The sequence below is a fragment of the Pholis gunnellus genome (genome assembly GCF_910591455.1).
Source record: "Pholis gunnellus genome assembly, chromosome: 18".
NCBI lineage: Eukaryota > Metazoa > Chordata > Actinopteri > Perciformes > Pholidae > Pholis > Pholis gunnellus.
In genome coordinates this window covers 5,152,134-5,174,322 of record NC_136545.1, presented here as the reverse complement: position 1 = coordinate 5,174,322, position 22,189 = coordinate 5,152,134, and the positions used below count along the sequence as shown (strand labels likewise).

General features: G+C 45.3%; 1 protein-coding gene across 3 annotated transcripts in view; it reads right to left on the bottom strand.

Annotated features, from left to right (window-relative positions):
- rxraa (retinoid X receptor, alpha a) overlaps positions 1–22,189 on the bottom strand; it is a gene marked incomplete at its 5' end in the record, with an annotated part of 88,888 nt that overhangs the window by 16,880 nt on the left and 49,819 nt on the right. Inside the window, 3 exons of one of the 3 annotated variants that reach the window (XM_079178488.1) lie at positions 1,532–1,711; positions 2,704–2,854; positions 17,661–17,899. In XM_079178488.1, the coding sequence (XP_079034614.1) occupies positions 1,532–1,711; positions 2,704–2,854; positions 17,661–17,899 (570 nt within the window). Of the gene's footprint in view, positions 1–1,531; positions 1,712–2,703; positions 2,855–5,655; positions 5,716–17,651; positions 17,900–22,189 lie in introns of those variants that run through there. The other 2 variants (XM_079178489.1, XM_079178490.1) reach the window with 2 other exon arrangements.

Sequence of the window (22,189 nt, the reverse complement as noted above, 5' to 3'; positions counted from 1 at the left end):
TGACAGCATGCTAACTAAACTGTGCAGAAATGTGAGGTGATCCCATCGAAAAATATTCATCAGCTGGCCTCCACTGGGGTTTTCTAACTAACGGAAGAACTTTACAACACAAACTGCTATTTTAGTTAGTTTGTCTCTTTTTACACCAACTCACTCGACCTGGAAGTTACAAAAGAGTAGGTTTAAAAGCTCAATTTAGCAGGACTTGTAGCCGAGAGGCACTTCAGTATGACATTCATGGTAGTCAAACCTTAAATGTCACAGTTGAGGATTCCATAATCCCCAGTCTCTACTGTGAGAGGACAGGGTTTCTGCATTTGGAAGAGTGATTTAAGTTTGCAGGAAGTTTGCATCTTGAGTAAATCCTTTCAATGGTGCGATAAAGCCTTTTCTGTCCAACTCGTTACGTTATCAGACTCTAACAACTATCGACGATGCACCGAAGTGGATCGCGAAACATGCAATGTTTGCAGTCAGGAAAAAATAATTCCGTTCTTTGTTAATCTTATGGCTGTAGTTGGTAGTTGATGCACACAGGCTTCACATGAAGCCTTGTTATGTTTATGTCAAACATGCCGGTTTCAGTTAGAATATCTTGAACCACATTTGCATGGATACTAAAGATGTGATTTTAAAGAGAATGTTTAATGAAAGGTCCCGTCCTGCACCACCGCATGTTCTGTACATGTGGCCTCACCGTGCGACTGATTAAATCCCTGTGTGCTTTTGAACGAGGGCAGGAGCGGTAGGCGCGTTCCATCGGTAGCCTCTAATTTGAGGAATGCGGTGCACGCTTTACCCCATGCCGTGCAATTACGAGACATTATCCAATTGGACCGATTTGTGCGTATTGAGCATCTTAAGCAAAGAGAAATCTTTGTGTTTATGGGAGCGAGTTGGTTCACAACGACTGGGGGAGGCCGTCCCACGCAACCGTCGAGTTTATGCAAATAATTAAGAGCGCGAGGGCACGAACTGTGACTTCCAGAGGATGCAGAGGGGAGCCGACGTTCACACAGCTCCACTGTTATGTTTTCATTTCTCCGGTCTACATCGAGCTCCCAGAGGACCGCCTGTTCTCACAGAGCCTCGCTCAGCAACCAGCAGTACCGGGTTCCTGTGGCGGCAACGGCCAAATGCATTATCTCCCCGCAAAAGTAGTACTTGAAGCAGAACCGTTTTCTTTCTTTTTTTTTTAAATACAGCAAAGCCTATGGCTGCAATGAACTGTATGATGTAGCAAAGCAGAATTACAGCTGTGAGTGCAAGTGTAGTAATTAGATAGAGGCAGGATGGGAAAACAAACTGCTTTACTTCTAGGAAGCAAGAGGACAAAGGGGCATCTTCTAACCAGAGTGTCATATCTCAGGTGCTTTACATTTGCAACTTTGTATCAGTTTAACATTAAATTGGAATCACCAAACTCATCCGGCTGACAACTGTGTTCACAGTGCAAATGTCTATGTGTATTAGTAGAGATGTGAGGGGCAATGGGTAAGTGGGACTTTATCCTCTACGGTATGTGCTGTACCTTCTCTCTTCATGCCCATGGCTAAACACTTCTGGTAGCGGCAGTACTGGCAGCGGTTCCTCTGGCGCTTGTCGATGACACAGTGCTTGCTGTCCCGGCACGTGTAGGTGAGGTCTTTGCGCACCGTCCGCTTGAAAAAACCTTTGCAGCCCTCGCAGCTGTACACCCCGTAGTGTTTACCTGAGGAGGGAGAGAGAGAGAGAGAGAGAGAGAGAGAGGGAATGGGTCATCGAAATGTACAACAGAGAAAAACATCCTTAGAGTTATGGTGGTGGGAGGGCTCGTCTCCTGTTTTTGTTACATGTAATGGATGAAACGGTTTCCTTTGTTCGCTCTTTGCCGGTCGGACCACCAGAGAAGATGAATGAAGCCTCCGTGCACAGTTAAATGAAGCCTGATTCACTACTAATCGTTGTTTTGATTCCCCCCCCCCCCCCCCCCTCCTTCACCCCCACTTGCTTCCATGCGGCACCGATGATGCAGGATGACACAGAATGTCCAATGAATTACGGCTCCATCCCGGGGATGAAAACCCCCCTTTTCCCCATGAGTGACAGGTCGGGCCTGCTTTTCCCCTCTCCGACACAGCGCTTCTCTATGTCAGCCGAAGCCCAATTGAGCTTCGGCTTTTTCATCGGAGCGTGAACGATGTTTTTCTCTGCCTCACATCGTCAAGTTTCTTTCATGTGCCTTTCATGCTGCTTGCTGCTGCCCTCGTATGCAGTTTCTCATACTTCTTTCTGGCCACGCCATTTAGCCCAGAATTCCGCTGACTGTTGTCCTTCCAGGAAGATCTCCCGCAGCAAAGAAGCTGCGGTGCGTAGCTCTGCCAGAGCGGTCCGTGGGGCTGTTCTCTGACCGGAGTTCATCTGTGGAGGTTGGTCGGTGTGGTCAGTGCACCAGCTTTAGGAAGACGCTGGCTAGACCCGCTTTCTTTTCACTGGGGAGTCTTGTGAAATCATTCATAAAATTCCTGGTAAGGTTGTGACTCTTGCACTTGTTACCTCAATTCATCATTGTCATTCCATCTTTAGAACTTTAATGTATTTATAGGAGTCGATTAAGCCAACTTGTAACACTGCAAAAAACACTCATTCTACACTGCTTCCTGTGCGGACGCTGCACCCGTTTGGGCAGCGGGTGTCCGCCGTGGTTCCGTCGACGTCACTCACCTGAGGAGCGGTCGCCGCAGATGGCGCAGATGTGCTTGGTGAGCGACAGGATGGTGCCCGAGGGCTGGGCGGGCACCTTCATCACGCCGTTGAGGCCCAGCGGCGGCTTGATGTCCTCCGTGCTGCTGACCGAGTTCATCGGGGAGTTCAGCTGGAACATCAACACACACAAACACACACACACGCCGACAGGTCACAACACAGCCCCTTCTGAACTCAGAAAAAGCATAGTTAACCGATGACATTATTTATCAAGTGAGGGGCCAGAGGAGGGTTTGACTGTACACACACAAATCAATCTGAGCGGAGCTATGTCATGCAGATTGTCATGAACAACTGGCTAAATGCAGAGAGTGAAAAGCATATTTTGACTTCTGATACTCGATGCAGATGGTCGGCCGTCCCGGCAGCAGGAGTTTCTGCCCTCTTTCATTGCTCCCTCTCCTCCCTCTGTATCAGATCTAAATCTGGCGCAGCAGGATCCTGCACCGCTCCAGCCCAGCCTCTCTTTTATTCATGCTCCCGACAAGCCTCGCTCGCTCCCGAAATGTTCAGCGCTAGCATAACTGCACTGCAAAATTCAACAGTACAGCGGAATAAAGAGGCGGCATTTGTTTTAGCGGCAGTGCAAGCTGCAGCCCCGGGTCTTGCTTCAGTTGCTGCCTCCCTCTCCCTCTCCCTCCCAAAGTGACATCTCTTTTTAACTCCCGCTAAAAGTGGAGAGCAAGGGGAGACTAATTATTATAACTAGCACCATGCTGTTTCCAGAGTAGATAAACGTTGGGAGGAGGAGGAGGGGAGGATATGAATTATCCTAAAACACTAAATGTAGTGAATGGAAGAGGAGCTTTTGGAGCTAACCATTAGCACCGTCCTGTTAAAGAAGTGGACATTGGGGACAGTGGGGGAAGAAAAGCATGCATTCAAGTGGATTCCCCCCGACAAACACATCCAGGACGGAAGTGGGGGTGAGAGACGGGGCAGAGTCTTCAGAGCAGCCACATGGGCTCATGTAGCCAAACATTGCTTTTATTACCAAGCTCTAAATTTAGCGGAGGAGGTCTGTCTCCGTTGGCGGGGATCCGTCGAGGCAGACGAAATGTTTTGTCTTTACGACCACGAGGCGACCGTGACAGGTGGTTGTGGATGTAAAAGCTGATAAGCTGATTAATCGATCGTCACAACTAAAAACTTCCTCGAGCTCTAGGCCACTATGATTTTATGACTGTAATTATGAAATTATTAGTAAATAAACCCAATACATGCACATGATTAGGCATGTACGAGAGAATATGACAAATTATGAGGCTACTTTAGCAATTTAGTAGGCCTACTTCAGTAAAGTTGGGGGGACGGACACAGATCTAACCTGCAGTCCCCCTGCGTCGGTCATGCTCCCGACAGCTTCCTAACGTTTAACATTTACTATGATGCCATAAGGATGAGCAGCTGTTTGTATTAGGTACATACACATGTACATGCATGCACAAGTTCACCTAAACAGAAGCTTGCACACAGACTGTAGAGAAGTGTACGCACTCGTCACCAAACCCATTGGTTTGCAGACGATGGTTCTGATGCCTCGACATCGGCATTTGTTTTTTTTTTTGCAACCTGAGAGAGCGTGGAGCTATTAACTTTGTAAGAATGCTACGATTAATAAATCGTTTCATAAAACAGAAACACACTGCGAAAGGGATAAAGATTTTGGACAAAAACACAAACAAAGCCGCGGTAGCAACCATTAAATCACAAGTTAGCCACGCCCTAAATCTTTCCTTGCTTTATGGTCTATTTGAATCTACATGGACCATAATTTACTAAATGAACATCATGCTGTGTTGAAGAAGACTTGAAACTAGAGATTGAGACCATAAACTCATGTTCACAATGTTTACTGAGGTAATAAATCAAGAGAGAAGTAGTCATTTTCTCATAGACTTCTATACAATCTGACTTCTATTTGAAAACAGAGGAGTCGCCCCCTGATGGCCATTAGAAAGAATGCATGTTTAAGGCACTTCCGCATTAGCTTGACTTTTGACATTAGCTTGACTTTTCAGAACCAGAGGTATCCGCCTGATGGAGACTCAGATATACCACGTGGACGTGCATACGTACACACAGCCATGCACGCATAGACAGGTACCCACACTCGCTGCTGTGGCTCCTGGCATTCCATTTCACCTCACACTCGGATATTTGATTCCTCTTAAATAGCTTCAAAGTTGAAAAATATATATAAATGGCAGCAAAGCCACATACTTTCTTGCTTGAAGCTACAGCATGCATCGCTTACATGGAATGAAATATTCCAAACCGTGGCACTTTACCATCACATCAAACAAAAAATTCTAGATGTCGTCCGCATCCTTTCACACCCTTTTCCACATAATTGTGTGGTGTCATGGGAACTTGGCGAGAATTTTTTTAATATAAAGCTGATGCCGGTTCGAGCGTTTGGCTGCATTTGGAACGACGGATTCACTGGTGGGTTGAAAAGGTTAAAGAAAGCCCACCGCCACATGAAAATGTTCAATTCACACCCCGACACCCCACCGGCCTGCTCTTCACACCCTGTTTACACAAATGCACACTGAACTGTACGCAAACGCACACACAAAGCCTACGCTCCAGAATAAAAAGATTATTTGATCATGCTGCAGAGCTTTCTGTGTGGTATTTAATATTATTATTATTACCAAGGAGGGGATATTTAGCATATATCAAGTGGCCAAGGTTTATATAGAAACTAAATGTGTCGTTTAAATTCGTTTAAAGAAGACAATTTTTGGGAGCGCACAGAAGCACGCAAAAAAAAGAAGAAAAAAAGCATTGTTTGTTTGGAACCAGCTGTGGCAGCATGTGCACACACACACACACACACACACACACACACACACACACATCTCTGCACATTCGCCCACACAAACACACACCATGAGGTCTTACCTCAGTTAAAAGCCTGAGTCTAGTCTTTTTTTTCCCGTGCAGCGATATCGTCTCTATCAAACCCTCAATCTGCCAGCGGAGGACTCTTTTCTGTCAGGGAATCTATTTTCGGGAAAACCTGCAACTCAATCTCTGTAACATTGCTCCTCCACGGTGGGGTGGGCAGACTTTTTTTATTGGGGGGTGGGCAGACTTTTTTTTTTCGCTTCTGCCCCATGGCAGTGGAGGCAAGGCAGGGGGGGGATTAAAGTGGCTCAGGACTGGTTCTGGAAATAGAATACATGCGCCCACATCCATGTGACCCGTCACAGGGAGGTATGCCAGCTGTGTGCACGGCATCGTCGTCTTGGGAAACCCCTTGACGCTCTTTTTATTTTTTTTTCCTATTTCTCGAGGAGCAGAGGGCTCAGATTCAAACTTTCACAGGCCGAGGGAGAGATAAACAAACGAGGGGCGTTTAACATCAAGGGCTGGAAAATGTAGCACACAAGATTCCCTGCAGTACAATGTACGACGCGAGCGCCTGGAAACGCTCCAGCTGGATCACAGCGCTCGGTGTGCTGCGGGTGTTACGTAACGTGTTGTGGAGGACATTTGATTGGTATATCCAGTGCGGCGGGGGTCTCCCGTCTGCTCGTGGGTGTCAGATTCTGCATAGAATCGATGCATGTGATTATATGTTTTGTGCAGCCTGCTGTAATAGCCAAGTACAGTCATTTTTCAGACATGTAAAAAAGGTGATAGATTAATACTCTGAATCGAATGCAAAGATTTATGAAACATGGGGGTGTTCTGGTTCGGTTTCACAAAGACACGCAGAGCAATAAAACATGTTTTCTGGAAGCAACTGCTGCAACTACTATTTATTGTCCTTATAGATGAATCTACCCATAATTCTAAAATTCCCAGAGTTCACGGTGACGTCTTCAGATTGCTTGCTTTGTCTGAGGCACGGCCTAAAACCGAAAGATAATCAACTAACGACAACAAAAAAGAGAAAAAAGCATGTATTTTGACTATAACAATTAGTCAATTGAAAAGTATTTTTAATTGGTCAACAGAACACAATAGAAGCTAGCTTATTGTAATAAAACAAAAGAAAAATAAGCTATAATCTCAATGATCGCCGTCAGTCGGCTCGGTTTAGGCGTCTTAATCAGCCCTCCTTAGTTTTAATAGAAAGAACAACCCTGGCAGCAGAGCGGGTCCTTTTAAACCATTAGTATGCTATGACAGCACACATGGTGGTGAAACAGAGAGAAAGCCGTCCCTCGAGTGAACAGAGGAGAAAAAGGCAGGAAGAGCGGAGGAGACAGTGGAGGCCTCTGCTTAAGACGGGCTTAGCTTGATTCAGGGAGTCAGAGCACAGACTTTGCTCATAAAGACACTTCAAACGGAGACTTCAAATCCTGGCTGGTGCGCCACTCCTCACCGCACAACCTTCATGTGGAGCTTCAGTTGCTTTTACAGTTCAAGGGCACCTTTTCAGGACGCGGGGAAAGTTATCTTCGCAGTATTCTGTCAGGGCGCTCTGAACGCACTGCTTCACTCTTCCCAAAACAAAACAAAAATCTGGATCACCCCCCCTTGAACCGGGATTCATTTTTAAAAATGTTAATTCGCTTCAAGGCAGGGAAGAATTGTGGCGAGGACAGGGATCAGGTCACTAATGATAACCGCCGTGTCCCCTTTTCACCTCTGGACACCTCGTGACACAATCGCTTCCTTCGAAGAGCAAAACTTCATCTCAGCGCTGCCGCAAACTGCGGTAGGAATGAGCTGGAACTTTCTCCTCGTCCCCTATAAGTGCGAGAGTCTTATCCGGACACGAATCGGCAGGGGGGGGGGGGGTACATATTCACAGTGAGATACCCTTCAGGATCAACTACGCCACTGTTACCAGTTTGAAAGGCACCTGTTTGAACATGCAGAGAGGAAACAGAAAGGAACGCTTCATTCCAGTCACTGAAACTTGTGTCAACATGTGACTTAAAGGGGCCCTGTGTTGTTTTTTTGTAAACAAACAAAGATTATGTTACATATATGCGTCCTGGTGCACATGCATGACACACGTAGTCCATAGACACATAGCTCCATAGTGGTATAAGAGGTCAAAAACTCCTCAGGGAACCTTTAACAATCCACATCTATACCTACGCCTCAAAACCACCGAGATGACCCTTCGCTTAGTCCCGCCCTCGAACGCAGACCGGCCATTCATGGCGTAGCACTGGCCAGCTTGGACCAGGGTTGGAGAACTAACCAGCTGAGCTCTATAGATGTTCTTCATTTTCAAACTGGTTGAGTGGATTTGGGGCAAGTCGTGGTTAAACATACTCGTTAATGGGAGAGGTTGGAAGTTTCTACCTAAAATTGTTTCATATACATATTGTTGACCCTTCTATCTGCTTCTCTCTGGTATTGCTTTGTCGTTTTTTTTTTCAAAAAGTACATATTTATTCAGGGAGTGCAGTTATTGTTAGTGGTAGCTCTGACAGCTTTTGCCATCAGTCATCACTAATGACTTTATTCATCTGAAGCATTTTTTTTTACAGATCAATAATAAACTGCCCTGCCAGCTTGAATTAAAAAGCACTTTTGGGTTGCCAGGTTATGAGCTTGCATTGATCACTGCATACTTGATAATAAACCTGCGATATATTTCTTTACGTCTGTCTGTTAAATGTTATATGACTGTAGGCCATCGATAAACTCATTTTGGTCTTGATGCCTTCAATTCAAGATCGTTGGCGGAGAATCTTACAAACCAAAAAAAAGAGCATTCTTTTACACGAGGCAACCCAAAAATCCATGAATTTGAGCGACTTATTAATGATCGGTAAGTGAATTCATCAATTACATCTTCACCATTAATAAAGCCTTTAGCGACGACGTGTAAATCCTTCCGAGGTCTGCCTCGCTGTGAAGCGCTGAGCTCTAATAGAACTCGTTCTCTTCCCTCCCCCGGTGGATAGAATTCAGAAGGAGCAGACATTATTCTAGACAGCTCGGAGGTTTCCAACACTCGCCTCATGCTGTGACACAACAGATAAAATGAATCAGCGCAAGCACTGCTGCCGCTTATGTGTATGTGTGTGTGTGTGTTTTGACAGAAACTTTTGTTACAGTGAGAGAAAAAAAGGATATTAAGACTATCGGTGGCATGAAAGGCAGCCAGCCTTACAGCGGGGAAGTGGGAATACGCAGAGTGACGTTCAGCTGCTGTCTCACCTCAGCCTGTGTGTGTGTGTGTGTGTGTGTGTGTGTGTGTGTGTGTGTGTGTGTGTGTGTGTGTGTGTGTGTGTGTGTGTGTGTGTGTGTGTGTGTGTGTGTGTGTGCATGTAGGGGTTGGGTCGGCGGCATGCATGTATATTTTTAATTCCTGCGTCAGGGGTTTGTTCCTGCATTTCATTTGTGCATGCGGGTGCACAACTGTGTCCTGTTGGCTTTGTTTGTGTGTGTGTGGATGAGCACGAGGGGTGTCTCTAGAGGAAACCGTGCTGCTCCTGTGGACACTGCACTGCACCTCCTCCTCCTCCTCCCTATATAAATCCTTCATAGAGTGTTTGAATTGTCACAGCCATCTCTCTCCCTCCCTCTCTTTCCTTTGCTCTTTTTTCAGAAATAAATCACACTTTTTACTTTCGCACCTCACCTGTTTTGGTTTAAACAAACTGATGCATTCGCCTTGTCTGGCTCTGTTCGTCGGGGCTCCTGTGCAAACTGTCAATCAAACTCTGGTGTTGACGAAACAAAGGAACAAAAAAAGACGGTCTGATCAGCTTCCGAGGGGCGCGGTTTGTTTGTGGTGTGAAGGCAAAATGGGATGACAGTAGGTATGTGATTAGAGCAGGAATTCCAATATAAACTACTTTTAAACCCGTGTCATTAAAGTCAGTGCATGAGTGATTTCTGATCAATCAGGAAGTGAAAAGGTGTGCTGTACATGTATATAATTCAGTGTTTTTAAGATTCTTTTAATCACTTATATGGTACTTCATGGCCAAGCCCCTGTCTACATCTACATCTCGGTGCTACTATTTCCTGACACCACCGAGCATCCACTTAGTTACTCCATCATAAAACCAGTTGGCTGTACCGCGTGCTAAACGTTAAACATAAGGCTCTTCTGCTCCAGACTTTGCACCCAGACTTTAGAACAATCCCCCCCCCCCCCCCCAGTCAGTCATTTCTTCTTGAGCTCTTTGAGACACCACGCAGAGAACAGAAATGCACACATTAAATGCCGCATGAGGACCAAAGTTGCCAAAACTGTCTTATCAATGAGATACCTGCAGTCTGAATAACTTCATCTTTAAGTGCGAAAGCACCTTTAGACCCACAGGAAAAATAAATACACTTGAAACATAAAATACAAGTTGTCTTATTGCATAATACTATGGTGTCAGATGATCGTCAACATACTATTCTGGCTCTAATAATTGGTACAACTAACTGCACGTTAGCATTTTTGGCAACATACTAGACCTTAAGACATGAACCTCCATTCTAATCAAGGTATAATCCACAATGACTTGTACTCTTAGAAATAAATACAGCATAAAGCAAAAGTGCATATTTCTGGTTGATGAGGTTAGTGGCTCAATGAGGAGTGAAATATCTAATATATAACTTAAATATAATTTAAATATAATAAGTCTCGCACAACTGGTGCAGTATAATCCAAGTCTCATTTATCAAGTCGTATACTCACGGCTTCCCAAACACATGGATTCCTCATCTTCCTCTGTGGACCGGCCTCTACCGATGTGATCATGCTCATGTATGAATGTACGTCATTCAGTGATTAATGGAAGTATTTCCATTGTCCATTAGCAAGTCCTCCGGCAATTAACTGCCCATCCATTTCCTTTGTCAAATAAGCGATTAGCATTTCCATTGTCCAGCTGTAAATCTTAACACGAGTATTCCACTGGTGTGTCCTCCAGCGAGTCATTGAAAACTGTCCAACACATCACATGGTGACGGATAGAAGTGTTTTCAGTGACAAAAAGGAGAGCCGCCCGCTGATTCATTCTGTAGCGTGTCCATTACCGTCGTGTCGTTCATCAAACTCGCGTCGCCTGTGTGGAAATTAGTTGTTTCTTTCGTCAAACAGCATAGGACCCTGCAGTAATCTAGATTCAGATTGATTACATCCTGAAAGTCATTCAGAAGTATCATCATCGAGCAGATCACAGAGATCCACCGGCACGTTTTCCTGCTTTTCTATAGACTTTTTTTACTCGATAAACATGTCACACAGGCACTGGTACGCTGCTATTTCCCCGATTACTGACCATGTTTATTGATCAATGCTTCAGTAATAATCAGTGAGTAACTGATTAGCTCTTCAAACAAGAGGTGGGGGCTGATTAACACCAATTCTGGCAGGATGTAGTTTGACGGTCAACTTTGACTTAAACTTACTGATCCGTTTTTATGTTCCTCGTGTGGGAAAACCTGGAGTCTGGAGTTATCGGTGTATCTATGATTGTTCGGCAAAGTCCAGTAAATGACAGTGTGTCTACGTTTACAATCACCAAATATTCTGGTTATTGCCCTTATTCGGAAGAAGCCAATATTCCTGATACGCTGTTTACATCGGTGGTGGACTTGTTGGACCGTGTGAGCACAGCCTCCCTCTTTCACCTTCTTAAGAAAGGTTGGCGTTGCGATATTCGTGCATATCCAAATACCTGTTGGTATCCAAGTCCTTCATAATGCTTAAAAGTAGGTGTGTTTCTCTTTCCGACCAGAAATGTGAGCTTTTCTTTTGGGCATGCATCTCTACTGCAGCTGTGCAAACTATCGGCTAGCTGGTTTGTGTTTAACGCAGTGAGCATGTCGAAAGCAGGAGAGAAGCTGTGTGTCGCAAAGTGCCGTAAAAAACCCTGTTGAGACACATATTCCAAATGCGCTGTAAACATTTACAAAGAATGCTCCTAAAACCCGAATAATAAAAAAGTTTTCATGAGCCATACCAATTATTAGTGGAATATGAGTTAAATGTTTCATAATGCTGTTTGGTCCATGCGTGCCTCTTCTATCCTGCCTTTACAGTTGCTGTGTTGAGAGACGTCTATAACAGTGTTCTGTGCACAGCTACAAGTTTTGCAGGTGTGAAAAAAAAAAGTGTGATTAGTCGTATAGTTCGTGTCAATACACTTGGCAGACATGCCACGGCGTACATGTCTGTCCACAGACCGTATCCAGTTGCAGTAAGATCACACCGCCAGATGCAATTAAAAGCCCTATAGAGATTATTCAGAGCTTTAGAATAAACGCCTGCCTCTGAGGCATTTCGACAGCAGCGCCTGGAGCCGGCGTTAGGTAGCCGCTCTCTGAAACCTAAACCTAATCCGACTGTTTCTACTCCTTATAGCCGCCACCTCCTACATGGCTCGTCTCCTGTGTAGCCCCACACAAGTCAGGGCACACAGACGGGCCCCCAGCGCTATCACACTACATACACCGTCTGTTATCAAATCATGGTCTGTTGGGGAGAAAAATAACAGTGGTCGCGAAGAAATACCTTTGGAAAGTACCCGTGCTAAAACAGCTGCATGACAAACTCTTTACAATTAGCGTTAATTTAATTATCTTGTTATCAACTGGCTCTACTCTCTGTGCTTCAGCGTCTTTTAACAAAGCTAAACTTCCTGCCGATGTTTCAGAATAAAAGCTTTCCAGGGAAGGAAAGGGGACTGAACAGCTGGAAGTTTTAATACAGATGCAGGAAACTGGCTTCAACAGCAGCGACAGCACAAAGTTCACCTATGTCACATTCAGAAATATAAAGGTATGCTTTTAAAACTAGCAACGTTTTGTCTACAAGAGAAGAACTAAGGAACTGTGTACTCTACACTTGTAGAGAAACCCAACTAAATTAATTCTACACATTAGTTACACTTCCTTGAGCTACCAGTGCTGTCGGTGGGGGGGAAAGTGGTCTCTAAAACGGCTTCTAATTGCTACCTGGAGACAGCTTTGGCTAAAAACATTCCTCTCCCCCATCCATTTGAGGGTTGATTGACGTCGGAGAGCCTTAACTGTTCCCCTGGGACGCCACACACAGACTCTTTGTGCGGCCATTAGAGCCGTGCCACCATGATGTCATGCCGAGCGACCGCAGCGGGGTCCATCAAAGACCACAGCGGCGGAATGGACCTTTATTGCTCCCACACTGGAAGGGGCTGAGGTCCACTCTGCTCCCCCCTCCTCCATCTCTTTTTCTTTCTCCCTGAGTGTGTTGAGCTCCTGTTTCCTAGCGACCCTCAGCCAAAATAAGACGTACCCAGAGCCGGTGCATGACATCACCGCCGCCGCTAATTTAGAACTTATTAAATTTCTTGTAAAACATTTACACCTTTCTTCTGTGTTCCACTCCAGAAACACTGGAGCTTTATATGTATTTCTAAGGCGTACTGAGAGACGCTGGAGGCCTGTTGTTGGTTTGGGATTCAATGGGAGAGCGTGGAGAGCCAGAGGGGCTGCAGACCAGACGGAGTCGGCACTGGTCTGATGATAAAGAAGCACTATTTGTCCTACAAAACATTGACAGCCAGACAACTCTCGCCATTGTCATTGGAAGTGCAAAATGCATCCCAACCCCGCGTGTAATCCCTCCCAGCTGCTTGGGGAGTTGCGGTGTCTGTGATTGAGATACGGTCCCTATTGTCAGTGAGTTCAAGCCCAAGGACATGACAACTGATGGGTCTCATCCTATTGGAAATGGGCTGTGGCCTGGCATCGCCTACCCCCCCCCCCCCCGGGGGAAATGGTCCCCTTCATACTGCGCCAGGACCAAAAAAAAGAGAGAGATGACAAACCTAATAACGGCAAAAACCACCTAATGAAAGACAAAGTATGCCATTCCGCAAAGTATTCGTGTCAAAATGTGTGTGTGGCCTTCATCAGAACAATGCAGATGCCTCTCTGATCTTCAACAACACACCCGGCAGATAGCCCGGACGCAAATAATAGACGCGACAAACTAAGAAGTACGCACGAACCGCGGCGTGTCGGTGCTGTCTGGACGTTCGGGACGGAGCTCATGGGGAAGCGCTGCTGTTTGAGATGCAAGAATTGGCTGCCGATGAAGGAGCGATTCCTCTCTTTACATGTGGTTTTGGCCGTCGGAGGATGAGAGATTCCAGCAAGAATGGGAGTTTTGTTCATCCTTTCTTCTGCTTTCATCGTGTTGTCATTTACGTCTTTGATGTGGGGAATAGTTAAGGCCCATTGTTTAAGGCTTTTCATTGGCTATCCAAGTTTTAATGAGAACCAGAGCGGGTGAATCGGATTTCCACCTGGATGTTTATGTTTTTGTGTATCTAAAAAGTCTAAAAGAAAACACTGATGACTGTAGTTGATGGTAAGTAAGTTTACAGAGAGTGTGTGTGTGTGTGTGTGTGTGTGGTTAGCATAGGCGAGGGGTCTCGTCATGGCCTCTGAGTGGTTAAGTGGGAAGGAGACCGGGCTGTAACCTCGTTCAAGTCATCGCTCATGAAAGATAGCGAGTCATCAGAGTGTTAGGAGCAAGAGTCTGACTCGAATCACAAGTGCCGCACTCCCCCCCCACCCCGACACCTGTCTTTAACCTCCGAGCCGCGCTCCTCACGCTGAGCAACAGTCAGCAGCTTCCACACTCTCAGTTATGCAAAACGTTAGTACCCGTCACATTTTAAGGCCGGACACCATTTCAAAAGTTTCAACACTGGCACTCTTTTTTCACAAGGTTTTGTGGAATAACCCAAACAATACATTTTTCTATGTCTTACGTAATAAAAACAAGTTTTTCAATCATTTCTGACAGTATTTGAAATCCCCCTATTTAGCAAGTGATAGTATGTGACAAAAGCAGATACAGTATAAGTTATAATGTATTTGTCAACATCTTTAATGTGGAGGCTTGTGTATGAACAAGTAATTAATGAAAATATTGTAAAACTAATTTTTATAATTGTTGACAAATACTGTACAATAAGAAACACTTTAATCTTTATATCTGCTTACAACTACATACTACTGTGTTTTAAACAATGTAGTAAATGCTTGAACAGCTTACTGCTATATATACACATGCTAAACACCAAAAATTACAGTCCAAAAAATACCGAAATCATGATAACGCCTGAAAATATTTGGTGAAAAAAGATTTAGCAGCAATGTTAACATTCTGACCAAGCAATGCTAACTTGCATTACTGGCTGCTATAGACACAATTCAACCCAAACACTACTGAGGTTCCTGTCAGTCTGACTCAGGATGCTCTTGCCCTCAGTCTGATTCAGAGAGATACTGAATTACCACACACTGGCATATTGAAACGGGTGGGGAGCCTTAAAGAGGAAGGTGGTACCCATTTCCCCACCCCCACCCTAACCAGTCCACACTAACCCGGAAAACCGCGTTTGTATTTCTCAAAGGAGGATTATTGATAGTGAAATTTCAGTTGTCGTATGGGGAACAAGCGTCATTTTTTGACGCCTCGCTCTAATTTCCGGTTCACAGGCTGCCGTTACGAGTCACATCAATGTGTTTGTATTTGACAACTCAAAGAATTAAATGGTGAACAGCATGAATTGAAAATACAAAAAATGAAACCAGTGGTGGCAATTGGTCAATGTTCTTGCAGCTATTTACCCTTACACCAGCTGTTTCAGCGAGTTCCAACAGTGCAGCGCTGTCAAAGGTTGGAAACCAGACATGACCCGCAGCACAAGGCTAAATGCATGCGGTAATTACTGTACGTACAGCATTAGAACTGTCACCGGACAGAAGCAGCTGTTACCTGCTCTTTATACAGCTGGACAGGCCGAGAGGAAGCAAGGATAAGTGCACAGAAAGCACAACCGAAGCTTTGACGATACTTCATGGTACCCATCATTTAAAACCTATTTGCAAGGTAAATCAGTAGATGTTCAAATGTTATAGAATCCCTAAAGCTCCTGTAAAAGTTTCATTGACATGAGACAGACTGTCAGCTGTAACGACTGCTAACTAAACATCCATCCTGCATACACAGTGCGCTGCTGCGGGTCAGAAAACGGCAGCGCAGATGAAAGTGTTGGAATTAAAATGTGTAGAGGAATGAGGAGGAGGAAGGGGGATGGGAGGGGGTGGAGGCTTTCTAGCAATGAAAGACTCTGTCCGCTTTCTGAAAGTGCCCCTAATCCACCCATAACTCCATTACATGTGGGACACTCCGCCGATAAGCCCAACAATAGCGATGAGAGAGCCCATCCCAAATAGCATCACGTTGCCGAACACAATTATTCACAAACACACAAAAAAAAAGGGGGCAGCCACTGCATTTTGCAGAGTGAGAAAGGGGGGGGGGGGGACAATTTCAATTTTAGATATGGCTCCAGACGGAAACTGGGCCACTGCAGGCTTTGATGTCTTAATTGTGCGTGTGTGTTTTTTTTATTCATACCAAAGAAATTGAGGCTTATTGATGGAACAAAACATAAAAAAATGAAACAGAGAGCAAGAGACAGGAAATGGAGATGGTGTGAAAGAGACATGGAATGAGAAACGGAGGAAAAGAGGGAGAGCGAGAGAGAGAGAAGAAGAAAGACGGGATAGAGAAGACAGCTAGAATATGGAGAGAGTGACGAATGGGCCTCAGATACAGAAGAGAGAGTGACAGAGCAAAGTACTGTGGAATCCCTGCTGAATGGGTCTTGATTAACTGTGGCAAGGGGTCAAAGCAGGGCCTCCGTCTGCTGGGGCCTGGCTTAGGAAAACTACACGTGTGTGTGTGTGTCTGTGTGTGTGCGCAACTGTAATTTGCACTTCTGAGACGGGTGAATACTGCTTATTAGACGTTCGTCTGGTTAGTCAATAGGGCGGCAGAGCCTCATGAAGCCACGGTAGAGGCTGCTGAACATGTAGCTGGTAACCTCATGACTTTCTACCTATTTCTTTGTGTATTTAAAGGAATGGTTCAAAATGTTTTGGTTTATTCCCTTTCTGGCCGAGGGGTTATTGAGAGAATCGGAAAAAAGCTCCCATGTGTGTCTGTTTGTCGAGGCTACAGCATAGACTGTGTATAAGAAGTGGACGTAGTCGTCGTGACGTCACACATTGGTTTTGAAGCCTCGAGTTCAGCATTTTGTACATTGTCATCTTGGATTTTGGCCGTCGCAACCTTGTTGTTGTGCAACAAGTGAATGGAAGTGACCATAATTGGACTGCGGAGGAGTGACATATAGACTCCATATATGGCTATGGTAGGTGGCAGCAACCTGTCAATCACCAGGTAGCCACACCCTGAAGCACAACCTGCTTTATGGTCTATTTGACTCTAAATGGACCCTCATTTACTAAATGAACACCATGCTGTGTTGAAGAAGACTTGAAACTAGAGATTGTAAACATGAGTTTATGGTCTCAATGTTTACTGAGGTAATAAATCAAGAGAGAAGTAGAGTCATTTTCTCATAGACTTCTATACAATCTGAGGAGTCGCCTCCTGCTGGTCAGTAGAGGGAATGCAAGTGTGACGCTCTTCAATATTGGCTTCACTTGTCCTGACTGTGCTACAGCTAGGAGAGGGTTAGCTTAGCTTAGCATAAAGGTAAAAAAATAATAATATGTATGCATATGAAGCTATTTTGAATTCAGGGTAATTCAGCGACGTACTAGATGAAAATTCAAACAAATCAACAAAGTGTCAACAGACGTGGAGAAACCTGAAATAAAAGCCCTTTGTTGCACGCACTAGATTCTCCCCAAACTGCACAGACACCAAACTTCAATCTAACATGTACCATACAAACAAATGAACTAACCTTATCTTACTCTGACAAAGTAGCAGATTCAGAGCTCTCATAGTCTATAACCATCTAACTTGTGATGGGTGAGGTCAGGTTCATTAACTCCCGTAGCCGTGGTTTCAGGTTTGCCCGATTATATAACCTTGCAGGACAAAATGCGTGAATATGCAGCTGGAGTAAATACACTTTTCACATCCGTGGGTCTGTCACGGGCCTCACCTGGGGGCTGACGCTGGGGCCGTATCCCATGCCGGGCGAGTTCATGGAGTGGGGACCCATGGGCGAGCTGATGACGGAGAAGGGCGAGCCGAGGCCGTTCATGGGCGAACTCAGCGTGCTGATGGGAGAGTGGAGGGAGCCCGAGGGCCCCATGGAGGTCGGGCTGAGCAGAGACGGGTGCATTCCCCGGTGGGACGTGGGCGAGCACAGGGGCGAGGAGGTCAGCTGGCCCAACGAGTCTGGTCGGGGAAAAAACAAACGGTAGAGTGACATTTTTATTTTGCTGTTGATGTAAGGTTTGATTATTTTCACTGCTATCACCTCTTATAATGGATTAAGAGATCTTTCAAATGCACATTGAGACTGTAACTAAAACAACCATGTGGTTTACATACACCTTTAGATATTTTTAAAAGAATATTTTCACACTTTTTTTTCACAAAGTCGTTAACACCGAGAATCCAGCACATCTGGTTAAGTGTGAAAGCAGTTGTTAAATCTGAGCGACGTCCAGGAAAAAATGAGACAATTGAACCCAGCGGCTCTCTTGCTCTCTCTCATGCTCAACGTTGGCGTCCCCTCGATGAAGACTTTGCCTCATCGCGAGTGTTTCGCTGAGGGATCTACGAGGACAGGATGTATATCTATAATGGATGTGGTTGATGATTTAAATATAGAATAATATAATAATAGCTGAGGGAAAGTCAGTGGTAGAGGTCCTCTGACTGAGCGGGCCGTCCTCACATCGTCGCAGAAAATATGAGACAAGAGAGTAGAACGAGCACAGACGGCACTGTGTCACTGACAATTTGGGCGACGGGGGTTTGTACGTTCCCCTCTGATGAGTCCTCCGTCCTAACATACGTCCTAACATGCTCTCCTCTTACACACCGTCCCATTTGGACACTACAACTTTGCTCTCTCTGCAGCGGGGACATGGAACAGTTATGTCATGCGTGGCTTGTCTATTGCATGCCCACGTTCTCGTAAGCGACCAGATCCCTCTGCTTTCCGCGTGGCGGAATAAAACTGATGGACAGCTCGAATTGACAGCAGAGAGTAACGAGCGGTTTTGTCTCAGTCCCAGCTGACTTCGGCAGGTAAAAAAAAAAAAAAAAAAGCATCGCTGTCCGCTGCATCATCAGCAATCCTCAGAGCAGCCGATGGGCTGGCAGCTCAGCCGAGCCAAACACTTCCTGCACATCCTGCTTGCCTCACAAGCGCTTCCTGTAAGCACGCACACACGCACACGCACACACACACACACAGGCCACCATCCTTTTGAAAACAAACACACCCCCTTCTTAATAAAGGGCTAACAACGGCTCCGCATCTAGCTGTTTTAGTTCAGTGTTTAATCCTTCGACTGATACCCCTCGAGCATCTCTCCCTCTGATTACAGTTGTTTTTTCCCTCTGAAAATGCGCCCACACACATAATTCCTGAAGAATAAAATAAATAAATAAATAACTCGCCCTGAGCCAGCAATTCCCATAACCCTGCTCCAATTGGGTTTTAATTCAGGCAGATAAAGAGAGTGGTATTAGGGTTGCCAATCTGCCATTGTAGGTCTCAGCGGGGGAGCTCAGCTGACAAGCAAGGCCCCACCTAGAGGGGGTGACAGAGACAGGCTAGGGGGGTAGATCAGACTGTTTACGTCTCTCTCCCCAATACATTCCTTATGTCTCTCTCTCTCTCTCTCTCTCTCTCCAACACTCTCTCTCTCTCACCGCTTTTTTTTTGTGAAAAAGTGCAACAAATTAACAGAAAAAGGTCTCCAACATCCTGTCTGATGACTATGAGGTCATATTGTATGTGAACCATGTTGTTTATGTAGAGCCCCAAGAACATATAGATATCCCACAGCAAATGTGTGTGTGTGTGTGTGTGTGTGTGTGTGTGTGTGTGTGTGTTTATTCTTGTTGGAGTTGGGTTGCCAGTGTAGGATTACAGCAGGATGAAAAGGACTCTGTCCTAATCCTCCCCAGAGAGGAGAGGAGAAGATGAGAGTAGGGGAAACAAGGAGAGGAAGGGAGAAACTGAAAAGATGGACACAGAAACGCAAGGAGAGGTAAGGAGGAACTGAAGATATACAAGGAGAGGAGGGAGAGAGAAAAGGAAACAAGGAGAGGAAAGGAAAGAAAAGGAATGGACAAGATAGGAAAATAAATGGCAAAACTGGACTGGAAAGCAGGACAATGTAATATATAGAAAAAGGAAAGGAGAAGTTTTTTCCCACCATACAGTATAACTGTCACATTCATGCTCCTGCATGCATTTCTTCATGTACCCCATTTCATCCCAACCTGTTGCACCAGACGGTGAAAAAGCATAAAGCAAAAAGCATAAAATAAACACGCTCGCAAGATTAGATAAGAGTGTAAAGAAGAAGAAAAAATGGGCAGCGAGGGCTGAGCGGGAGCGAGAGAGAGAAAGAAAGAAAAAGGACTGAGGCATGTGAGAGCTGAGTGGCAGCCGGCCACAGAAAAAGGCTGACTCATGTTTAGATAGGGGTTGAAGTGCTTGTGAGCGCTGTCGTTCGCGGCCTGTCGATTGGCCCCGGATTCGCTGGGCACACAAAAGGCCAAACTGACAGCTACAAATAAGCAAATTAGGGCCCGTTTTACCGACAGGGGCAGACAGAGTTCTCCACTTATCACTTCTGCACTCCATACAGGCATCTCCTATTTCTAAACAACGCTCCCTTCCCTCGTCTCCCGCTATCCCTCGTTCTTTTGTTTCCGCCGCTGGGTGTGATTACACAGAGGGAAAAATGTGCCAATTTGTGTCGCGGCTGTTGCCGACCTCGCGCGTTTAGAATATGATAAATGGATGATCGAGACGAGGGCGGATGATGAGATGAAAAGGGGACGGCGCTCGACAGCGCGTGGCGTTCATCCAAAACGCTTGAAAACAAGCTTTGTTTACGCTTCATTTTTTTTCTCTTCGCTGACGGTCGATCGGCCGCGGCCGTGATTAATGGCCGTCCTCTCCAGAACAATGACGCCATCTGTCACGGCCTCAGCGGCGAAGGAGGAAATACCTGTAATAAGTTGTTCAGGCTGGCGAAGGGACTGTTTGGAGGCGTCACGATTGTCACAGAGAGAGATGGTTTGGATGCAAGTTTGATCGAGGCGTTGTGATAAACAACAAGCTGGAAATGTTTTAATGATAGAAGAGAGGCTAAAATCCACTTCAAGCTTACCTTAAAAGAACAAACAACTGGCAAACAAAGCACCCGATTTGTTCAAGTGCAGTCACCCTCAAACCGTCAACATCTTTCAAGCTCAATTCAACTAAGAAGCTGTAGATGCCGAAACCTAACCACACCTTCTCTACAGAGGTGGCGGAGCATAAAAACACTCATTTGAATCATTTTTGGAACGGTCATACCAGTCGTTTTGGGAGGTACTGACAAACACTCCAGTTTGCCGTTGAGGCAGCTGGCTTCAGTCATCCAGACGAGTTAGCGAGCTTTAAACGTGGAATCAAAACTCTTACCAGCATCAAAACCTCTCCATGTTGCATGTTATGTTGTCAAAGTGGATATCCCAGCAGCGGACTCTATTTCTACAGAATTTCCCCAGGATCAGAGAGACAGGTGTGTCGGTTTATCGTGGGGGGAACGAGTGAACCGATGACTTTCAGTCCAATGTGTCCGTGGTTGCTTGAAGCAAAAAAGCTTGTGAAGAAGCTCTGATCTCTGTCATGGTGTTTGACGCTCCGTACATGACTACAGAGAACAGATAATACATAAACACATAGTAGTTCAAAGCATCCAGTGACTCGTACACACAATTTCTCGCTGGTGTAACGCTACACGCTAGTTCTCTCCATAAACACATGTATATATCTGGTCACTAAATATTGGGCCCCTTGCTAATGTCTCTACTATATTAGCACACAGATTAGTTTTAGTACTTGTTTGTGCACACATACGTCATCCCTGTTTACAAACTGTAAGAAAAGAGTGGATAAGGCCTCGTTGAATGAAAAACTGGTTGAAGAGGAGGGTGTTCTGCGGTCTTTAGTTACACCGAGTCACTGATGGACTACTGGTTGGCCCTGGAGAGCGCATCCTGAATGAACAGCAGCAGAGGGTGCTCCGTTTGTCAGCTGAACACCGCCTGTGGTGACAGGTGACTGAGCTGGAGGCCGAGCAGGACCTCAGTAACAGACTTTACATCTCTCCTCAATTCTTCTTTAGTCTGTCGTTCACAACCTCCAGGATCCGCCCTCATGAACAAGAGAAGCGAGTCGTGCAATGAATAATGCGCCAGAGAAGAAGAAGGATTCGTAACTCTGCACCACAAAATCATTTTGGCCTTTGTAAAAGTCATTACCCCCTTCTCATAATGTCCTTACAAACATTGTTTTTTGATTGGTTTGTATAATAGCTATATCTGAATTGTAAAAAAAAACCCTATATGTTGGGCACTGAGTAGGCTACAAACTTGAGTTGTTAAACTTAAATCTACTCGATCAATTTCACTTCTCCAGGACTGAAATGAGTCATTGACGCAGAGAAA